The sequence below is a fragment of the Lithobates pipiens genome, unplaced genomic scaffold (genome assembly GCF_037356315.1).
Source record: "Lithobates pipiens isolate NorthernLeopardFrog02 unplaced genomic scaffold, aLitPip1_a1.2 Scaffold_19, whole genome shotgun sequence".
Lineage (NCBI taxonomy): Eukaryota > Metazoa > Chordata > Amphibia > Anura > Ranidae > Lithobates > Lithobates pipiens.
The window spans coordinates 141,144,370-141,160,720 of record NW_027507764.1 but is presented as its reverse complement, the minus strand read 5'-3'; the positions used below and the strand labels follow the sequence as shown (position 1 = coordinate 141,160,720).

General features: G+C 36.6%; 1 protein-coding gene across 1 annotated transcript; it reads right to left on the bottom strand.

Annotated features, from left to right (window-relative positions):
- Positions 1-8,277: 8,277 nt before the first annotated feature.
- EVX1 (even-skipped homeobox 1) lies at positions 8,278-14,622 on the bottom strand. Its single transcript, XM_077491346.1, has 3 exons — positions 14,097-14,622; positions 11,680-11,921; positions 8,278-10,011 (listed from the first exon to the last, which is right to left on the bottom strand). The coding sequence occupies exons 1-3, from the start codon at positions 14,479-14,481 to the stop codon at positions 9,487-9,489; spliced, it is 1,152 nt and encodes a 383-aa protein (XP_077347472.1). The 5' UTR covers positions 14,482-14,622; the 3' UTR covers positions 8,278-9,486.
- Between the last annotated feature and the right edge of the window lie 1,729 nt (positions 14,623-16,351).

The following is a 16,351-nucleotide window of genomic DNA, read 5'->3' as shown; positions in this document are numbered from 1 at the left end:
ATAGATAGATAGATAGATAGATAGATAGATAGATAGATAGATAGTGTATTTTGCAATGGATAGATACATACATAAATAGATGTTAGATGGATAAAGTTGTAGATAGAAGTGTGATAGATGGATAGAAGGATAATGAGGATAAAGATATGGTACATAGATAGATAGATAGATAGATAGATAGATAGATAGATAGATAGATACTGAAGATAAAGATACAGTAAATAGATACTTAAGATATAAGTAAGTGGATAGATAGAAGATACTGAATATATGAATGAATATGAATAATGAATATTTAGTACACTAAATAGATAGAAATATGATATTGTAGATATAGGTACAGTAAATAGATAGATAGATGATATAGATATACTGTAGGTACTGTAGATAGATAGATAGATAGATAAATAGATAGATAGATAGATAGATAGATAGATAGATAGATAGATAGATAGATAGATAGATAGATAGATAGATAGATAGATAGTAGAAACTGTAATTAAATGTAAATAGATAGAAGATACTGAATATAAAGGTACATGAAATAGATATATAGGTAGATAGATAGATAGATAGATAGATAGATAGATAGATAGATAGATAGATAGATAGATACCAATACAGTAAATAAATAAACGGATAGTAGACACTGAAGTACAGCAATTAGATAGATAGATAGATAGTAGTTGTCTATTCACAATTCTATTGATCAGTTTGGCAATAAGAACTGGCTAGTAACCCCTACAAAATGAAATTGATTTCTTTACTGTCCTTGTCAAGCATATCAAGATAGAAAGAACGTTAGATAGAGTCTAACATAGGGCACTTTATCATATAGAGATAGAAAGATCTATAAATATAAAAATACTAATTTTGCTTTTCACAATCTTTGATGGCATATATATATATATATATATATATATATATATATATATATATATATATATATATATATATATATATATATATATATATATATATATATATATATATATATATATTATTATTATTATTATTATTACAAAAACATTATTAATTTATTGAGCCTTTCTGTCCACTTTAAATGTTGTGTTTCATATCAGAGATTCTTTCTTTCCTTCTTTCTTTTTCTTTCTTTCTTCATTCCTTCATTCCTTCCTCTTATGTTAGATTACAAAAAGACACCTATGTACAATGTATGTGGCACAATTGATTTCAGTGTGGGCTTCAGATAGTTAGCAGAGGTCTGTCTATCTGATAAAGAAGGAAAGTGCCCTTGTACACTGTTGGAGATTGTACATGGATTTTGATGCGTTCTGCTTATACAGTATTAATTCCAGCGCTATTAGGATGTGTAATTGAGCTCTCCGTGTGTATATAACAGAGATGGACCCAGAGGAAGATTTTACACGGTTTTAGCAAGATGAAAACTGACTCTTTTTCATCATTTGCTGCCAAACAAGACATTTGTTTCCCATTTGAAGCGCCTTCTCCTGTAAGTAATTGTGCCTGTTAACACAATACCTTTCACTGCTCTCTGCTGCTCTATAAATAATTCGGATTGAGATGTAAGGATATGACTTTCACAAGATTGGTCAATTGATTAAATCTGTGACCTGCAATTGCGAATAATTTGGGGAGGCTATTTAAACAGATGAAGGCCTAAATTGCCTTGCTTGTATGTGAATTAATTCCTCATTCATCATCATTATGAAGTGATTGGTCTATTCACACTCCTTATTCTGCAGAAGCAGGGCTGGATTCAAATGAGGCTGCAGAAGACTTTAATATGCTCTTCTTTCTCAAGACTACCCCCAGATCCTAGGAAGACTAATAGACGCAGATTTGTTTCTCCCTGTGAACGTTGGCTTCAGAGCTTGGACTTAAATATTTATGCAAACATTTTATTACACATTGATCTAAAGCCACTTAACAAAATAAGCCCTCTGCAAAGCCCGTCTGCTCCATTTAACATCTATCAGCCTTTAAATTCTATGGAACTGTTTAGACAAAATATGTGAACAGATTGGACAGCCCTGCGACCAAAGGACAAGTCTGGAAGCAGCAAGAAAATGTGACTTTGAGACAAATTATTCCATACAATACATTGCAAGAAAATGTTACTTTGCAACAAATAAAAACATACAATGCATAGCTACAGTGTATTACTATTGTATCTACCTATGTTTCATTGGTTTTTGTCATTGACTTGTCATTGACTTCCTGAGAAAGTCATAAACAATGTAATTCTGGAAATTATTACAAAGTGTGTTTTTGTATTTCGAATAATCATAAGGAATTATGATAGATAGATAGATAGATAGATAGATAGATAGATAGATAGATAGACAGACAGACAGACAGACAGACAGACAGACAGACAGATAGATAGATAGATAGATAGATAGATAGATAGATAGATAGATAGATAGATAGATAGATAGATAGATAGATAGATAGATAGATAGACTATTTGTATAGCTGAAGTTAAACGAAAACCTCTAAACATAGTCTTAATTTAAAGCTGAACTCCAGCCTTTTATTTCAGTCTTGCTCTCTTCTTCAGCTTTCTCTCTTCTATTGAAAAAGATTATTTCGATTCCCTGCACACTGTCAGCTTCTCACAGTGGTGTCCATTTATGAAAGTGTTTTAAAAGCTACAAAAGCCAGTTAAAGCCCATCTCATTCCCTAGTTTGAGGGTGCCCAGCATCAGCCAACCCTTTCCACTTCAGCCAATCTGCCCCCATGCCTACCCTAGTCGTTCATTATATTTCAGGTTTTGTGGATCATAGAGACTCAGTATCACATGTGGGTGTTACCTAGGGTGGTCTGCTTTTTTAAGGAAGCTATGTACAACCACGATCTGCCTACATTGTGTAGAGAAGCGCATAGACCCAGTGATGACGTCACTTGGTCTAAAATAATGAAAACAGGAATGTTTTATTTTAAACATTTCATTAGCATATTGATGAAAAACGGAGATGACTAAACCAGGGAGGATTATATATATATATATATATATATATATATATATATATATATATATATATATATATATATATATATATATATATATATATATAATGATCTTCATCTTTAAACAGCAGCAACAGTTTTCGAAGAGCCATGTCCCTTCACAAACCTGGAGCCATTTGGGTTTTTCTGAAACTTTAATAAATAGGTTTCTGAGATTGCTACAATCTCTGATTTGGACTTTATGGGATCTCTTTATAAATGTTTTGACACAAGATTCACACATTTGTTACCCAAGATCAATATTTGTTACCCAAGATCAATCATTATTCTAATTGGGTTCATTTGTATAAATCCTGGGTTAAAGTTGTGTGATTGTTGTGTTAAAACATGTAGAAATACACAAATACACTGATCACTTAGGGAATTTCCCCCAGAGCTTAGTGAATGGAGAGACGCTCTGCTGACTTCCATCATCCAATCATGTGCAAGCAAAAATTCTGTTTTGATTGGATACTGTTTAAAAAGTGAAATTTCACCACATTCACTAATCTCTGTGGAAAATTCTCCTGCAAAGCGAAACTTCCCTTGCGAAGTAAATAGCCTATTTATTAAAATAGCAAATCCTATGTTTACAGGTAACCCTTATGTATTTTCAGTAACCAAATAAAGATGTATTATCCAGAATATATATATATATATATATATATATATATATATATATATATATATATATATATATATATATATATATATATATATACATATTAATATTATTATTTTTTTCTGGAGCTTGTTCGATTAAGCTTTGACAACAAAAATACTGGAAGCTGATTGGTTTCTATGCAGATCTGCACCATATTTTGCACTCTCTAGTTTTAGCACATAGTTACATAGTTAGTCTGGCTAAATAAAAAGACACAAGTCCATCTAGTTCAGAGGTCTCCAGACTTTTTAAACAAAGGGCCAGTTTACTGTCCTTCAGGGTTTAGGGGGCCAAAATGTGATCAGTGTGAATAGAAAATGTTCCAGCATCCCTGGTAGTAAAGACTGGCCTCACTGGTTTTAACAAGAGGAATAGTGTCCCATTGTTGGATTTAGCAGGAGGAACAGTGCCCCATGGTTGGTATCAATGTGAGGAATAAATGCCCCATGGTTGGCATCAATGAGAGAAATAGTGCCCTATTGACAGTGTCAGTGGGGGGAAGAATGCCCCATCATTAGTCTTAGCAAGAGGAATAGTGCCCAATCTATGGTGTCAGTGAGAGGGAGGGTGCCCTATTAATGGTGTCAGTGGGAGGAATGGTGCCACATCATTGATGTCAGTAGGAGAAATAATGTCCCAATGGCCAAATATAGGTAAGCAAAGGGCCACATCTGGCCCCCCAGCTGCAGTTTGGAGGCCACTGATCTAGTTCAACCAACAGATGGATTAAATAAATAAATATATATATATATATATATATATATATATATATATATATATATATATATATTCACAGTTGATCCAGAGGAAGCCAAAAAATCCATAGGCTTCATGCACACTTGTGTAAAAAAGGTTGCTTCTACAGGAGTTTTACGTTCTGCCTGTAGAAGCAACTCAATGTTATCCTATGTGTCCATGCACATTAGGACATTTACAGGCATATTTTGAGATCAACTTCCTTCTCATTAGAGTTTCTGATAGGAGCTCACTGGCAGAAAAAACGTTTTTGTTACTCCAAATAAACCACATTGTGTACTTAAAAGTGAGGTATGCCTGTATAATATACTGTGTATGTATATATATATATATATATATATATGTATTGTTTGTGTGAATTTGTATGTGTCACACAATCTCCTGGGAAAAATTTTATTCCAACGTTATTTAGCCTGCTTTTTAAGATAGAAATGATATATAAGCCAACAAGCCAACTTGGCATTCTATGGTTTTGCAGGTCCTGATGATAGCGCCATCCTTTTGACCCCAAGTCCTGAGTCGTATTACAAAACGATTAACACATTTTAGCTGAGAGTGAATAGATCAGGACATGTTTGTGGAACAAAGGTCCAGGGGACTGTTCATTAAACCATTGTAGTTGGCAAGCTGGTGAACAGGCTGACATATGGTATTGGGTACATGCAGTGACTGCTCAACTTGAGTAAAATAATGTAACAAATCGAGCAGGAGAGTAATTGAAAACAAAGGGACTGTCAGGTGTGATGAGAGAGGCTGGATTGGCCCCCAGTGATGGAGGAGCCACATGTGGTCAGAGCACACAGGGCTCACCCTAAGCGTTGTCACCCTGCAGGCCACTTGCCACCATTCCAATGATCGCTCTCCACACTAACCAGCAGATTTCTCCTCTAATTTGACACGAAGTCGAAGAGCAGATGAAGGCATGACTGATTACACCCAGAAACTTTCCTGTACACCGTGTAAATTTAGTTAACCAGATCTCCAGTGGGATGATAAATTATTAACCAGCTATTCATATCCTCCCTCCCTTTTTCCTCGGCTGTTAGCATTGAGCTTTTATTCTAAACATGTAGTTTGCAATCAGTTTGGTCACACTTACAAGAACACGCTTTAATAAGGCAATCAATCACATACTAACAACCAGGGGATGTCGGGGACTGGGCTCAGTTTGCCTTGTATGAATGCAGCATCCTCTGGGATCTCTACAAGTACTTAACCAGATTCTCCTTATTCTTGCAGAGGCCAACACAGCTTCTTCTGCTGGAAAAAAGCCACATAATAATAGGACTAAAGTGCTTTCTCCCTCTAATACCATTTCCAAATGACTGCCATAGGAAGAAGCAATATGGTGAAGGTTACCGAATTCGTTCACATGCTAGAGGGAATGGGTGACACAAAGCAGGACAAGCCAGCTCCATACAAGAATTTTCTGAAACGTGTTCAGACTCATGATCCTGGTACAATTACCCAGGAAATACAGTCAATTAAATGCTTCTGAGTGGATAGTAGGGCTTATCATTGATCTTATATCTGTTAATATTGCTTCGGACATCTCATTTACCTCCTTGTTAAACCCAACTCCTGTGCTTTCCAGCCACCTGCAGCAAGCCTATTTACCTGCCATGTGTTATTTAGCTTTGCAGCCTATCTTCTTCTCCTTCTCTGTGTTTTTATGAGGTTGTCAGGCTTATTTAGTAAGGTAAGGAGCAGTGTACCTAATGAAGTAACCCACAGCAACCAGTAGTCTTCTCTAAATGCTGTGTTTAGCCTTTGTATAGTGTAATAACCCCGAACAAACAGATAGCAATCATTATTGCTTATTATGTTTACTCTGTATATCGTAAGCAACAAAAACCAATTAGCAGGGATCTGTCATTGTTTTGCCATCTCTGTACAAAGTGTTATAACCCACAGGCATCGATCAGCAATCATCTCTCATTGCTTTGTCTAGCCTGAGCAAAGTGTTCTCTCATAGCAACCAATTAGCAGTCATCTCTCATTGCTCTGCCTATCCTCAACCAAGTGCATTATCCCATAGCAACCAATTAGCAGTCATCATTGCTCTGCCTATCCTCAACAAAATGCATTATCCCATAACAACCAATTAGCAGTCATCTCTCATTGCTCTGCCTATCCTCAACAAAGTGCAATATACCATAGCAACCAATTAGCAGTCATCTCTCATTGCTCTGCCTATCCTTTACAAAGTGTATCATCCCATAGCAACCATTCAGCAGTCATCTCAAATTGCTCTTCTAATCCCATGCCAGTGTAGTATGGAAGAGCAATCAATTAACAATCACATGTCAGTATTCTGCTTATGTTATATAAAGTGTAGTATCCCATAGCAACCAATCAACCATCATCTGTCATTGTTCTGCTTAAAGTGATTGTAAATTATCACTTTGTAAAACAACCCATTCAGTTTAAAATAGAAATGAAAGGCAAAACATTGTTGTATAGATAGAAAAAATATATTTATATACATACCCTTTTCTCCCTTTCTTTTAATAAGTGATCAAATTCCCTCTGTTGTCAGCTGCATAAGAGCTGGAGGAAAAGAAGCAGCAGCACACTGAGCTTCACAGTAAATGGCTGGGGGGGGGGGGGGGCGTGTCAGGACAAGTCTGATCATTGGAGGAGAACACACTGACTTCCCAGCATATAGCTAGAGAACTGACCACTGTGTGCTCTCCTGTGGTCAGTTTTTAATAGGAAAGCAGTGGGGCTAGCAGGAACACTAAGGATTTCGCACAAAGGAAGCAATGCAAAGAGAGGATGCTTTCTAATACAAGTACATGGTGCAGCAAGCACATATCAGGAAAATGAAGTGTTGGGGTAACAAACGCTTAAAGTTAAGCTTAGTATCCCATAGCAGCCAATCAACCATCATCTGCAAATACTGTGCTTATGTTATATATAGTGTAGTATCCCATTGCAACCAATCAACCATCATCTGCCATTGTTCTGCCTAGAAACATAGTATCCCATAGCAACCAATCATCTATCATTATTCTGCTTATATCAATTATGGCATCCCAGCATTCAATAGCAACCGATCAACAAACATTGTTTTTTCTTTTCTATATAAGTAACCTATAGTAATTTATGAGCCACCATCTGGTATTGTTCTGTCTACCGCAAGCAGGTGATATGTTTGGTTGATATGGGTTAGTGCACATCAGTGTACTGTAGAAGTAGCGAACGGTGATTGGTTAATATAAATGATTGGACATCACTGTTTTCCCTACCTTGCTAAACTCCCCAACAATTTTATTTTTTTTATTTTTAAAAGAACAAATTACACAGTTGCCCATGATGCTACTATCGATGCTTGTAAATTTCCTAAATTGTGTAATATTTCAAGTTTTAAAGGAAACCTGCCAACAAGAAATGTTTGAACATGCAGCAGTTCACTGTGATAAACTGGCATGTTTTGCAATATGTCAGTATGAAGATGAATATCACAATGTATTGAATTACTCAACCATGGCTGAATATTACTTCTGCAAGCCTTCCACCCCACATGCGACTTTCTACTACCGTCGGATATTTACATACAATTCACCAGCACTGGAAAACTGACATGAATAATCAAGCTTTTTTTTTACTTGCTTTTTGTCTACTCTATTATTCTTTTTTTTTTATAGAATTGTTTATATTCAAATTTACATTTTTGGCTCTAATTTGTAATCTGAAGCCAGATTGCTACAGACAAAAATGAATGTATGCATTTGATATTATGAAAACATGTGCAGGTTCATCAGTGTATTACATCAATAACTTGAAACCACCCTGTACTCTAAATTAATCATAAAATTCTATAAGATCGGTGACATCTTTTAGAAAAAAATGAATACAATTATTCCTTGTGATTAATTTTATTGCGAATTTCAGCAGATTGTTGTAACAGTGTTTATTATGTTGTTGTTATTGTTATCATTTTGGACGGTGCTGAAAATCATTTTTACAAAACAAAAACAAAAAAATAAAATAAACAAAAACATTCTTGGCAAAGGAATGCACTACCCATACCTGAAACACGTCAAAGGACATTAAACGTTAGACAGGTAGACATTTCCATTTGAGCTTCACATGTGCAACAAAAGCAAATATAAATAAACAAATGACATGTAAACTGAACATCCCTGATCATCAAATATGGAGCACAACATAGATATAAAAAAATATATAAATAGAATTAAAAGTATAAACTAAAATCCTCATTGTGATTTGGTGAAGATTTGTACACAAGCATAATGGATGGAGGCTGTTAACAGTGTGCCTGTGCACTAATTTGCAGAGGTGGGCGCCTGTCTGCAGAGCTTTGGCGACATAATCCCTTCCCTATGCGGCTTGTTAAGGACTAGCAGAAGGTTTGCACTCTGGGAAAATTATTATACATCCAGAAAGGTCCTCCTTACATATACATCACTTGATAATTTAATCAGTGTGCTCACTTTTCAGCAGCTGAGGATAAACCATTGTCATTCCTTATACAAATATTGTAGTTCTCGGCTCAGACATAACCCCAAGCCCAGTGTTTATTCAAAAAAAACATAAAAAACAAAAAAAAAAGGGTTTAAAATACAAAAACTGCGAATTTCTGCTGTAAGAACCATTCATAGAAGGTGTCATAAATTGGTGGTTTGATAAAGATGCATGTACATTGCAAAATAACAATGTATCATCTCAATACTGTGTTTTGTTGATACTTTAAATGTATTTTGTACATTTGGGGGAAAAACACATCAATAACCTTATTGTTCTGTGTTAACTTAATATTCAAGTATCCCAGCATGGTAATCCTAAAATCTACACGTCTGCCATTTTGTTACTGACACAGAATAAACAAAAGTGTGGCAATGCCTATAAAATATTCACTCTTTAAAAGTAGTCCTTTGTCTTCTTGAAGATAATGAGCTAATTTTATAGTATAGTCATTGATCTGGGGGAGAAAGACTGTGACAACCTGAAAGGTCCTGGAATGCCACCTCTTGACAGGATGCCCCCCCAAAAAAAGACATTGGCAAGCTAGGTAGCTCAGTCAGGGGGAGAGGGTAGGTCCATCTTATCTGGTCAGTGGTACCTCCTCTCTCTGGTCTAGAGGAACAGATGATTTGCTCAGGACCGAAGGGGTGAAAGTCAGGAAGGAGTCTGATCTTGTAGAGGAGGAGCAGGTAAAGTCAGAGCCTGCAGGCCTTTGTGCTAGCCCATTGGAAGAGCTGGAATGGCATGCCAAACAAGAGCAAGGGTTGCCCCCAGTACCAAGTCCATGAGCAGGTGTGGCATAGATGGATGGGTGTCGGAATGCACATAATAGTTCTGGTCTAGGGTAAGGGTGAGAGAGGACTCTGAAGGTATCCAGTGGTCTCAGTGGTGAGCTGAAAGGATTGGCAGGTGACGCTGAAGTAGTGCCAAGACCCATGTGAGAGTAGTAAGGAAGAGGTAGGTGAGATGGGAAGGGGTAAGGTAGATTGCCAGTGGCAGCTGCGTGGCTCATCATGTAAGTGTAGAAGGCTGGGTCTGCTGGGTGAGGCCAGGTCATTGCCAACCGCTGTCGCTTGTCCTTCATCCTTCTGTTCTGAAACCACACCTGTGAACAGAAAACAACATATTTAGGATGAGGTCAGCCTTCAGAACAATAATGGATGTGAGGGAACATATTAAATTGGAACTTCACTCTATCAATCAACATTGACAATTTTAAACCTTATGTTTCAGGCATTAGTAAATAGGAAAGTATATCATATTTACTTGTTCTAAACTTTTGTATTGTTACATTTCTTGACTTACTGTCTGGTTTCCAGGCCTAGGTTAATGATGTCATACGTCCTAGGAGTCTTCAGGGAGGGAGGAGGGATTTTCTCAGCTAGGCACACCCTCCAGCCTGCATGCCTAAGCTAAGGGCAGATGGATCCCAGGAAGTAAATGCTACATTAATCACCTGCCCTTACTCAAGATGGCTACATCTAGAAATGCTAGGAGGTGTTTTTCAAATGAATTTTTCAGCAAAATAAAACATGGAGACATGGAAGGGTGAGTTTTTTTGAATATTGTTAATAAATTAAATGGCATCTTTGGTTTGTTGTGCCCAGATGCTGTGTAGTTCCACTTTAATCTAACAAACATTAAAAAGCCATTATATCTTTAATATCTTTACACAAAGAAAAAACACAACTTTAGATAAAATTAAGATCCCTAGGGTGGAATAATACCTTTATAGTGATTTCTGGCAAGTTAATGTCTGTAGACCAAGATCCCCATACTGGAGTCACACCTTGATGATGGTCTCAAACAGGTTAAAATACATGAATCAAGACCGCCAGGCTGGAATAATACCTTCAGAGTGGTCTCTGACAGGTTAAAATACATGGACCAAGACCCCTGGGCTCAAAAATACCTTGTTGGTGGTCTCTGACAGGTTAAAATATGTGGACCAAGAACCCCCAGGCTGGAATTATACCTTGAAAATGATTTCTGGTAAGCTATAATCTGTGGGCCAAAACCTTCATGGTTGTCCCTGGCAGGTTAAAGATGTGGACCTAGACCTCCAGGGTGGAATAATAACTGGATAAACTTTGTGGACCAAAACCCCCAGGATGGAATAACAATTTGATAGTGGTCTCTGGCAGATTAATATACATGGACCAATACTCTCAGACTGCAATAATACCTGGCCTCTGGCAGGTTAAATACATGGACCAAGACCCCATGGCTGGAAAAATACATTCAAAGTGGTCTCTGACAGGTTAAAATACACGGACCAATACTCTCAGGCTGGAATAATATCTTGAGAGTGGCCTCTGGCCAGTTAAATACATGGGCCAAGACCCCCAGGCTGGAATAATACCTTGATATTAATTTCTGGTAGGTTCAAATCTGTAGACCCAAACCTTGATTGTGGTCTCTGGCAGGTTAAATATGTAATCCAAGACCTCCAGGCTGGAATAATACCTTGATGGTTATTTCTGGAAGGTTAAACTTTGTGAACCACCCCCCAGGATGGAATAATACTTTAATAGTGGTCTCTGGCAGGTTAAAATACATGGACCAAGACCTTCAGGCTGGAATAATACCTTGATGGTGATTTCTGTCAGGTTAAACCTTGTGGACCAAAACCCCAGGATGGAATAATACTTAGAGAGTGGTCTCTGGCAGGATAAAATACATGGACCAAGACCCTTAGGCTGGAATAAAACCTTGAGAGTGGTCTCTGGTAAGATAAAATGCACGGACCAAGATCCCCAGGCTGGAATAATACCTTTATAGTGGTCTCAGGTAGGTTCAAGGCTGCAGCCAGTTCACACCTCCTGGGCCTTGACACGTAGTTCTCCCTGTAGAACTCCTTCTCCAGACGTCCTATCTGCTCCCTGGTGAAGGCTGTCCTGTATCTCCGCATCTGGTCCGCAGAACAGGACATAGAGCTCTGAGACCCTCCGCTTCCTTTGGATGGATCGCTGCCATTCTGAACAGGGCTGCCCCCCATGCTGTCCGAGCACTGACCTGCACAGAACGATCACAAGTCATTAACTCCATTCATGACCTACAAAAGGCTTGGTGCCACTTTTACTAGCAGCCCCTCTGTACCTTTCATGGGCACCGAAAGCTATCATTCAAATCCAAATTATAAAAGCTAGAAGTATCTAATTTTAACACTAGAACTAAACTGTGCAATTCTACAAAACAAGACTGTAAAATACACATTAAAATATATTCATCAAATTATTAATATCCAGGTCACCATCCTCGGGGGCTAGTGGAATGCACGTACTATTTTTCATAGACCCCCGGGTCACCTGGCACTGGAAGGAATGAATGGGTGTCGGGAGATGGTCCACTAAGCAGCAGAGCAGCAATGACAGGTCTGTGTGGAACTATAAGAGCCATCATCGGTCGTAACCCCTAAATTAGCGTGCATGTACCAATTTCACACCAATCTGTCCAGGCGGCCATGCAATTCAGCAATTTATCTGCTGCCCAATAAATTATGGATAACGACAACCCGAATAGATGTCTTGTAATGAAGATACATGTTCATTATACTGGAGAAGCCTGTAGATACAAAGCAGATGGACACTGCACAGCTATGTGTTCCCCCAGAAGGTAAAGATGGCCATCAGAATTTAAAATGCCTTCAGAATGATGGTTGGTCTAGAGACAAAAGATATCTGTAAGTTGCTTATTGATGGGTCGGAGTTTAGCAAGGTGTGAAGTCTACCTGGGCTCCTCAAAGTCAGGTCTGGGCTATGGGAGGGTCATTCGACTGGTGTCCTTTCAAATGCAGCCTGGGCTTTGTGTGTCGGACACCTGAGCCTCCTTTAACATCCAAGAGACAATTTGTGAGCTGGCGCCAGCTACTTGTGAAAGTCAGGGTCTGCGAGGAGGGGCATGCAAAGCACTACCTAGGCAGGCAGGAGACTCCAAACCCCATGGCATTGTCTTTATGGTTACCTATACACAACGGCCCAGACAAGCTTCCTCATCCTAACCTTTGATCTCTGACACAGGCAAAGGTGTCAAACAACCTACAGAGACCAGCATGCTCCCAAGGCCCTGGCACCAGACTTATGTGTTATATTAGGTGCCTAATATCTTCTTAAAATGTATCCATTCTAATATTCAGAAACAAATGTTAAATATTTGGGCGGTTACGATGTGCAGAAAGGATGGTCCTGCCCGTTTATGATCAATCTCAACATATCTTTATTTACTATAGAATTAGCATGGCCAGCTACACACAACTAAACTCTCAATTATATCTGAAACATTTGCTAAAAATTTAAAAAATCATATTAATATCATCAATATCAAGCTCACACCCAGTACAGAAAATACAGAAACCATTTTTGTGTGTTGCATACAGTCACAAAATGTTGCTCTAAGTTTTTGTACAATAAGTTGAATATAACATAAGCAATAACCAAATTAATAGAAAAAAAATTAAAAGATAAATACACACACACACACACATATATATATATATATATATATATATATATATATATATATATATATATATATATATATATATATATATATATATTCCATATCATGAACAGTAACTGAATAAATTAAGGAACAGATAGATGGATAGAGAGATAGGCAGTATGTATAAACAAGATCAATGTTGAAGTACATTGAGAAAAGGATAGATGATAGCATAGGTCTAGGATAGGGTATATAGATAAATATATAGATAGTAGGTATAAACATTAAAAATAATTAAATATATTTAGTAATGGATAGATAATAGTGAAAGGATAAATAGATAGAGATATTATGAGCAATAACTAAATACGTTAGGAAATGGATAGATGATAGGTGGGTAGATAGATAGACAGATACATAGTTAGCATTTAGAATGAATATATATATATATATATATATATATATATATATATATATATATATAGTAACTGAATGAATAGATAGATAGATAGATAGATAGATAGATAGATAGATAGATAGATAGATTGATTTGTTAGTTAGATAGATAGACACACTAATGTGCAAGCAAAACGGAATAAAAGGACAGATAGATAGAGGTAGATAGATAGATCGATCGATAGATAGATGGATAGATAGATATAGATCAATAGATAGGTAGAGATAGATAGGTAGATAGATATAGATCAGTAGATAGGGTAGGTACTAGGGTTGGTGGCTGTGACCCCGCACCTTTGCTATGCTGATAGTCGCTGCTGGCAGTCGTGCAGTCTGGGGTGCAGCTGACTTCGATCTCCTCGTAGAAATCCGATTCGGTGTCGGAACTGCTGTGATGTCCTTTCCCGGATAAGGAGTCGGGATGGGGAGAGGAGAGGCGCAGCGCCGGAGATCTTCTGCCCGCTCTGGTCCCCGATACAACCTCCACCTCCTCCTCCGCTCTCTCTCTGGGTGCCAAGGGGCCAGATCTAGGGCTCAGGCAACTTCTAGGAAGCATTTTCTCCTGCGGCTCCTGAATGGGGCTTCCTACTGTGTCCGACAAATTAGACATTCTCTTGCCAACTAGAGTGCCAAGTTGACCTCCCTCCAGGAACATGACCATCTCCTTTCTGGCTTCCATTGTGTCTCTGAGTCAGCCAGGGAGGACTAGTGCTGGCAGCAGAGACAGGCAGATGAGCAATAGAGAGATGGAGCTGACCCTGTGCTGCCTGCACTCTTCTGTGCTGTACTGGCTCTGGGAGGGATCACCATTGCCCTCTTCTTTCTAAGCTGTCATCCTTAATGGTGCAATCGTCATTACAGTACCACTGCTGACGCCACTCATTGATTGCTGCTGGATAAATAGCAACGTCCGCCACCTTCAAGATGAAAGGAAAGCCGGAGCTAATGGTTTATGGTACTGATGCACCAGATGAACAAGGATGATGCAGAAAGTGTGAACAAAGATATACATCTGGAAACAAACAAGGACAAGAGTATCGTGCATTGTATTAGTGTTCCAGAGGGAACCTTCAGCACCACCATATAGCTCTCACCATTTCTATCACCCGATAATTAAGTATGCTTTTAGTTATTTCTTCCTTTGTTGCATAATTCATCAGAGGATCCATCATTTCCATTATATATATATATATATATATATATATATATATATATATATATATATATATATATATAATTTTTTTTTTTTACATAGAAAAGTCATTCTGCTAAGTTACATGCACTTATATGTCATTGGGTGCCATAACTGTCCTTTCTATTTCTACTTATCTCTTAAAAACTTTTCTTTCTTGTCTTTTCCTTGTGGAGATAATCTGCTCACCCTCAAGGACTGCATTGCTGAAGATTCTCCAGATCTTCTTACTGTTCTTCATAAATATGAATAATTATTTATTTGTATTTATTTTCTTCAGATTTCTGAAATAGCGGATTTGTGGGCTGGCTGCATCATACATCTAATATGAGGCGTTGCTGGTTTCTTTACCAAGGTAATTGGCATTGTTCAAATTTTTAAATATATTTTCTACATATAAATTTCAGCAAGAGAAAACGTTATTGTTTAATTCTCTGTTTAATTCTATTGCAGATTTTGCTAGATTAATGCCTGTATTGGTTTTAATCTTTGTAATATATATATATATATATATATATATATATATATATATATATATATATATATATATATATATATATAGCTATCCATAGATAGCTAGATAGATAGATAGATAGATATAGCTATAAACAAATGGCAAATATACATACATGCATACATGTAAAGAATATATATATATATATATATATATATATATATATATATATATCTATATCTATCTATATATATATATATATATATATATATATATATATATATATATATATATATATATATATATATATGCAACTATCCTTCAATTCTCGTTTAGATCTATCTATCTATCTATCTATCTATCTATCTATCTATCTATCTATCTAAATATATATTATGCATCTATTCCTATTATGCATCAATATTATGTTATAATTCTTTGAAACCCATTAGGGCTAAATTCGCGAAGCTAAATAAAAAAAACTGGTTAACCGACTATTTTCAAAATAAGTGACAGTTATTTTCAGCAGAAGCCAATGAGATTTGAAAATTATAGTCACATGGCTGGAAATAAATAACCTTATCGTTGTATAAAGTTTCATTCTTGAACTGAGTCTATATTGGATTTATTTTGTGATCAATTTAGAATTAAAAATAGACAATTGGACAAAAATATTTTCTTTCTTTCTCTTTCGTTCTTTCTTTCTTTCTTTCTTTCTTTCTTTCTTTCTTTCTTTCTTTCTTTCTCTCTTCCTTCCTCCTTTCTTTCTTTCCTTTTCACGCTTATCTCCACAATTGTACAAACATTACATAATATTTAGACACTGATATATATATATATATATATATATATATATATATATATATATATATATATATATATATATATATATATATATATATA